A 7,429-nucleotide genomic window follows, 5' to 3' on the forward strand; every position below is an offset into this window, starting at 1 on the left:
AAGTCGCATTATAAAAATCGTTTTCAAGATCCCAAGAAACAGTTCTCAAAATCTCTCCCGCTCCAACGTAGACCAACCCCCCCCCGTACCTAATTAATTCCCTAATATTATTTGACTCTTTCATCTTGAAAATATAATACCAAGAGTGTTGAGATTATCTTTCTTAGCTTCTTGCCAGGCATCTGTGCACCTTTAGAAACTGCCACCACATCCAATCACCTGCTGTCCTTCTGTGGTTTCCGGGGAAACCAACACACATCGCTACTTTGGATCACACAGGAAACTTAAAAAAAAAAAAAAAAATAGGACCCTGCAGCATTGCCTTTTCGTCAGTAATTCTAACTCACTAAGATACATCCCCATTAAAAAATAATAATGTCATATAAACAATAAACAGAGCAGGCAGGGGGGAGGATGGCATTTAAGTCACTGCTCTCTTGTGGAGGTAATGGGGAGGGCTGAGCAGGCTCCAAGAAGCCTGGCCTGTGTGTCATGTGACCGTCTGCTCTTGGGCTCCTGCCTTTCCTGTCTCTCTGCAGGATGGTCTTAACCTCTCCCGGGGGCTCTTGGCTGGGTCTGTGGGCCCTGCCCGCTCAGGGCTCATAGCCACCTCAAGGGCGGGGCTCTTCCTATGCAGCACAAAGAGTCCCAGAGAGGATTCTGATTGGCTCAGCTTAAGTCACATGTATACCCACTAGCCAATCACTGTTTAAGGCGGGGAGGAGCCATTCAGCCCATGTGACAAGGAAAGGCAGAGAAGGCTCACTTCCTGAGGTTCCTTCGGGAAGGTCCAAGCCCAGACCTGGGACATCACTGTGAGCCAGACAGCCCCCCCGGGCCTCTTCTTAGCACCCGCATGTCACCGAGCCCTCTCTCCATGCTATAGGACCTTTAGGTCCGTGGCCGGGAAAATACGGAATGATGTAACAGCTGAACACATGTCCAGTGAAACCGTGTGAGCACGCCGGGGTGGAACACGGGAGGCATTCATACCTGAGCAAGGTTGGACGTGCCCGTAGAAAGGCTGCCTCCTGCAAGAACTCTGGAGTGCCTTCTAGACCAGACTGCCACCCCTCCCCCTCCCACCCAGTGCCACTTGGCCACTGGGAGCCCGGCTTCTCGATGGCCCAAACAGCTGCAGGAGGAGGGGCAGACAGGGGTAGCAAGAAGAGGGAGAGGTGCCCGAAGGGTCACCACCTGGGTGCCCGACAGGTCTGCCAAAGTGGAACCGCCAGCACGGGTGACTTCTGTGTGTGGTGATGTCCCCCGACGCGGAGACCTGACGGAAGACCGAGCACATAAAGTGTCCTTCTAACCTTTCATACGACTGTGCTCGAAGGTGTCCCAAAGTGTTACTAGAAAGGCTTTCTTCATTTCTGCCACCTTTGGCTGTGATACGGCGCTGGGTCTGGCCCCGCCCTGTCCCTGGCCAGTGTCAGACACAAAGCGAGGAGACTGAACCTAAGTGCCCTTGCTCACGTTTTTCCTCATGCACAACCAGGGGAGGGGGGGACGGGGCGGCCCGAGCACCACAGGGTACAGGGTGAAGAGGGAGAAAACCTTGAATCTTACATTCACTCGTCAGATGACCATGACCTCTGACCCCGGTGCGTGAAGCCTCAATCCTGAGTGTTCTGTGACTTTGTCAAGAGGACGACACCCCCGACATAGCTCAGCATGAGCTCTTTTCTCCTAAGTCAGGAATTTGGAACCAAGATATGGTGTCGACAGAAGGGACGGACCCAACTCAGGGACCGATAACGGATCCCGCCAGCTTCCTTCAGGTGACCCTTGTTGTCGTTCCTGCCTGTCTCGGTTTACACAGAGCTTTGCCTCAGAAGCCCCTCGAGGCCTCTGGAAAACAGACGAAGGATAAACCTTAGCCGCCAGAAGTACACGTGCCGTATCTCTTCACCTGCAGCCCTCCAGGCCAGATATGTTTAAGAATTCGGCGTTTCTCAGGGGTGGGATATATACATCGTATGTTACGTAGCATCCCCGGCAGGGCACGTTACGTTACGAGCACGTTAGTATTTCCGCAGCAGAATCTGCAAATATCCACGCTAAATAGTTGCACGTCAGTTCAGCTCAGGGTCATAGCTGCCAAAGTAGCTCCACGTAGGTCAGACTTTGCCACCAGGCGAGCTACAAAAACCGCTTTTGATTTTCAGAGCACGGAGGGTTTTGGAATCACGAGCGGGGGTTTGTGAGTCGGGTCAGCAGACACGAAGGAGACCCCGGAGCAGAGAACCGGTTCCGCACCAGCAGGGGCCCCAGGGCTGCAAGGCTCCCCCTCGGCTCCCACCCCGCCTGGGATGCTGGGCAACTGGCCCGTCTCTCTGAGCTTCTTTCTTCATCCGTAAAATAGGAACAAAAGGAACCATGCGGTTTCAAGGACTCCGCAGGGGTTAATCTGTATGTAGTCGTGTCTCCTAAAAAGAAGCTACTCTTAGGTCTGTGGTCTATTGTCACCCTCACCGCCCAGTGATGGAGGAACTAATGTTCCCTGCATCTCGGGCTGTGTCGGGAGAGGGCAGTCATCAGACCTGCACTTATGTGAGCTCTGACTCCGTACAAAGCAGAGGAACCACAGAGGTGTTTAGCTGCCGACAGCTGACTGTGCCATAACGCACAGGTCCCAAGAAGTCCCAAATCTGTGACTTACCATTACTTTCCTGTAAATGTTCCAGTGAGAGCCTGATTTTCGAGTCGGTGTCTGGAAACTCCTGGGAGTCCGGCTCCCCCCATGTCCACAAGGGGCTTCTGCACAGCCTAGGTGCCACCTGCTCTTACCGGCTGACAGGACGCAGTCCCCCAGATGGAGCATGACGTGGGCCGTTCGCTCCCCATCAGATGAGGGACAGTGACTCAGAGCACCAAGGGACCCTCTGCCTTCCCTCAGTCTCAACACAGCCGACACATCGAATGAGTCCTGCCCTCACTCCAGCCTGGCCACTGATAGGAATCCTCCCAGAGCTTCTGAGAAACACACAGTCCCCAGCCCTAGCCCAGGCCCAGTCTGTCAGGAAGCATACCCAGTAATCTGTGCTCTCCCAAAACTTTCCTGCTGATTCTGAGACAGCATTTGGGGGTGTCCCACACCTTCATACCAGCCGGGCCTCCTGAGACCCTCCTGGAGAGAGAAAAAAGGGCGGGTGTGGCCGTGTCAGGGACGGAGCCCAGGCAGGGCACCTTGGAATGGAGACCCTTTATCCAGCCGCAGGCTCCCGCCCTGGCCTTGAACTCGAAAGGCTAGATGGCTGCATGTCTGTAGACCCGTATTTGGCGTTTTCAAGGCGTCAGTGGCCTCTGCGAGGTCCCCGGTGGTGCAGGGAGGAACCCACTGTGTTTTCGAACGCGGGGGGTGGGGGGCGTGTCTCGTGTGGGGCCCAGCAGCCGACCCGGCCAGCCTGTGGGCAGGCGGCAGGGCCCCCCGGGGGTACTCGAAGTTCCTCTGGGGCAGGAAGGTGGGAGCCTCCACCCTCTTGGGAAAACGGTCTTCCCTGTCTCTGTTAATGGCACCTCAGTGACTTCACATCAGTCCCCAAACCACAAAACAGGGTTTTGCTTTAAGAACGTGAACAGAGAAACTACGTGGACTAAATGTTCTCAGTGGAATCTGCTGATATACTTTCTTATAAAGACGGGGAGAAAACCCCCTCAGCCTGGCCTTCACCCATCAACGAGGCTGGCTCTTGTGTGTGGCCGGAGGGGTCAGGTCTCAGGGCCTGGGGAGGGAGGAGTCGACGGCCGCTGTAGACGTCGTGGCTCCCTAGGGCCCCTGTCCTCGGTAGCCTCCCCTCTGAGATCTGCACGGATGTGACATCACACGGACATTTGTATCCCACAGAGGTCACCCTGTCCTCACCTCCATGTGTGCTCAGGGCCGGCTCCCTTCGGTCTAGTGCAGCCTACACCGTAGTCCTGGGCAAGCCGAGGACCCTGGACCATTCTTACCCCCACCCCCTGGCAGGAGCTCTGCCTTGGGAGGGCACAGAGCACCCCCTGGAGGCTGTGTAGACCTCTCCCGGGTCAGAGGATGAAGTGTAGACCTGTCTTGGGACAGAAGTGCAGTGCAGACCCCTCCTGGGACGGGCTCACACACCCTGAGGGGTCAGGCGCAGACTTGGGCAGCTGGGACAGCACGTGGTCCCTGTCTCAGGGCAGTGGAGGTGCTGAGCTCGGGCGGGGGAGGGAGGCGTACCTCGGGTGGAGTGTGGGGTGGCCTGGGGGGCGGGAGAAGGGAAGAGGGTGGGACACCGTGGACACAAGCCAGCTCACTTTGGGTGGCTTTCGCTGGTGTGGCCGCCTGGCCACCCCTTGCTTCCAGCTCAGCCCCCCCTGCCCGTGGCCACCCTCCCCCTGTGCCTGCCCTTCTCCCGTGGCCACGGGTCCCCACCAAGGCCGCCCCCTGCCCTCGCCCACGGCCACCCCGTCCCCTCCCCATGCCCACCGTCCTCTGTGGCTGACCTCCCCCTCCCCCATGACCACTCATGCCCTCCCCCATCACCACCCCCTCCCTGGCACCTGCTGCCGCCCAAGGCCCGCTCACACCTGGCTGTCTCCCCAGGGCACCGACTCCGAATCTGAGGACACGCCCCCCCAGCACTCCTTCGTCAACCACTACATGAGCGACCCCACCTACTACAACTCGTGGAAGCGGCGAGCCCCGGGCGGGCGCGCCCCGCACAGGTACGAGGCGGTGGCGGGCGGCGAGGCGGGGCCGCACCTGCACACGGTGGTCACCACACAAAGCGCCGTGTTCGCGCCCGCGGGCCCCGGCGCCCGGACTCCGCTCACCGGCTTCTCCTCCTTCGTGTGACGGCCGCGGCGGGGCCTCCGCGCACCTTCCAGCCTCCTTTTGTTAAGACAATCAACTCCAGTAACTGAGCTCAAGCTTTTGTTCAAACAAGAATTCTGATAAGTGATGATTTTACCTACTTGTGAACACTAGATTTCAATTAGAAAGGTTTTTTTAACGGCTTTTTGTAACATCGCTGCAGGAAGCGGGTTTCTTTGTTTTCTTTTCTTTTTACGAGAAGGTGTATTTCAGTGGTGCGGTGGCGAGGGGACCCCAGACCCCCCCAGTCCTGGGTGTCTCCATCCCACGCCAAGTAGGGAGGCTGCGGGGGGTGGGGGGCAGGAGGAGCGGGGGGTCAAGTGCGATGTCCGCCCACGTCCAGGCCGCTCCTTCCTCTTCTCTACCTCCTGTGCCTCCGGAGACCCAGCCTGCTCCCGCCCGCTCCTGGCCCCTGCGGAGCGAAGTGTGTGCCCCGGGCTGAGCGCTTCTCGGCCCGACCCCATCCATCTCCGAAATATTCTCACTCCGCAGTTTGTAGGCAAGGGATCGGCTTTCAGGTTCCTGGCGAGGGGGCAAGAGATTCCGAGGGGGGGGTCCTCTGACCGGCTGACGGCTCAGCGGTCGCACCTTGCATCATTCCAGTGGTGAAATCCCCGGGGCTTTTCTCTTCCTTTCTTCGCCTGAAGCCACCGGCGCAGAGCAGGGACCCACCCCCAGGGCTGCGAGTGGGCGCGGGCCCTCCCTTCTCGAGCGTGTCCTTCCCGTGAACAGCACACGGCCCACCCCGCGAACCCAGAGAGAGCAAGACGGCGCTTTCAGAATTGCTTGTTGTGTAAGAGGCGTGCGTTGTTAACCAGAGGATTTTTTAAATCTTTTTATCTTTTTTTAAACTATGTCACATGAAATGAATGAGTCTCTGCTGTCTCCAGGTGCCTTTTTATTAATCGTTTAGCTTTGTACATGAGAAAGACGGAAAGCGTCGGTGTCTCCAAATAAAGCGAAACAGCTCTGAGAAAGCGGGGCCCCGAATCGCCTCCTCCCCGCCAGGCCTCCCGCGAGCGCGGCCCCCCCGGTCTCCTTGTCCCGCCCGCTGCCCACTGCCTTGACCGCCAGTGCTGCTGTCCCTGCCCCCAGCCCAGCCCAGCTTTCAGCCTTAACAGGTTTTCTGGAAACTATTTTTTCCCCCTTTGCTACTTTAGTTTTCATCTTGTAGCTACGTGAGAATAGCATGAACTACTTTGAAATTTCGAGAGCCCGAAGTGTACCTGTGGCTCCAGCCATCACATTATTCTTCCAAGAGGTGGCCGAGGTGACTGAGGAGCCGGCAGCCAACCCCCCAGGCCAGAGCTGAGGTCCAGGTGTAACCGGCGGGCGCCCAGAGCTCCTGGAGGGCCCCGCGTCCCCACCTCGCTAGCAGGAGGGTGGCCGTGACAATGCACAGCCACCCTGTGGACACCCCCAAGGAGCAGGGGTGACCTGTGACCTGCCAGTGCCCTGACGGTAGGGGAGCCGGTCCTGTGGCCCCATATAGAGCGTGTGGTATCTCCTCGGCTCTAGTCCGTCTACACTTCTGTCGGGCCCTCTGCTTTCCCAGCGGCCACCTGTGGCCCCCGGAGGCCAAGGAGAGCTTTGCGTTGGGTGAAAAGCCCCTTTTCAGTTTTTCCAACAGTTGACGGTGTGGAAAGGTTCCTCTCTCTCTCCTTCTCTCTCTCTCTCACTCTCTCCCCCCTCCTTTTCCTTCCCTCCCTTCCTTCTCTCCTTCCTGCCTTCTTTTTCTGAGCGGAGGCAGAAATATTCTAAACCAAAAATCCTAGATGCTCTGCCCAAAGCCACTTGTGCGTCAGAATCACCCCCAACAGTTCACCGGACAGGACGCACCTCGGGGCCCCAAGCCCGACTCCGTCCTCTCGGCCCCAGGACGGCCGGCGAGGGGGCAGGAACCCGTGCGAGGCGACAGGCTGCAAGCTGAACTTCTTGGAAGACAGATGCCTGGTGGAGAACACGGACAAACTGCCTTCTGTGCACTTCGAGCTCTAAGCCATACGGACTTCGCTTTAAAATATGGGGGAAAGTGTTGTCACGTCTCAGAATGAGGACCCTTTGGTTGGAGGTGTGTTCTTTGCTTTGGGGTTTTTGCGACAACATGAAGCTTTTTTTCAGGTTCATTGTATTTCCTGTACTTTCTCTTTCTCTGCTTTTACTGAACTTTTTGTGTATGGGATCGTCTGTCTGAGGCTCTGCTGGCACCGTGGCTGCTGACGGACTGTTAGCACCTGCGCCCCTCCCCCCCGCCCCCCGCCCTGTCCCTCGGGGGCCCTGGCCCATGAGAGACACCTGCACCAAAGCAACAGACTGGGCGTCCGCAGTTAGGTTTCAGCCTCCCCAGGCAGTGTGGGCGTCCGCGGGCATCAGTCCCCAGCCTCTCACCTTGTAGGGAGGAAAACAGACACCACACCATAGGAGAATAGGTATTGATTGGATTTTAATCTCCGTCCTAAGAACAGAACAAGCAACGTTTCTCTAACCACGACCAGATGAAATGTCCTCATCTTGCCTTCTTCTGTAGTGACATCATTCGGGTGCCTTACAGTGAGCGGTGGCTGAGCCCCCCCCCCGTGCACTCCCTCA

General features: G+C 57.5%; 1 protein-coding gene across 2 annotated transcripts in view; it reads left to right on the forward strand.

Annotated features, from left to right (window-relative positions):
- Positions 1–6,964, forward strand: part of SDK1 (sidekick cell adhesion molecule 1) — a 553,233-nt gene extending 546,269 nt beyond the window's left edge. For both annotated transcript variants that reach the window (XM_045047350.1, XM_045047351.1), the window contains one exon: positions 4,571–6,964. In XM_045047350.1, the coding sequence (XP_044903285.1) occupies positions 4,571–4,822 (252 nt within the window). In that variant the 3' untranslated portion in view covers positions 4,823–6,964. The remainder of the gene's footprint in view (positions 1–4,570) is intronic.
- The last annotated feature ends 465 nt before the right edge of the window (positions 6,965–7,429 follow it).

The sequence above is a fragment of the Felis catus genome, chromosome E3 (assembly GCF_018350175.1).
Source record: "Felis catus isolate Fca126 chromosome E3, F.catus_Fca126_mat1.0, whole genome shotgun sequence".
Lineage (NCBI taxonomy): Eukaryota > Metazoa > Chordata > Mammalia > Carnivora > Felidae > Felis > Felis catus.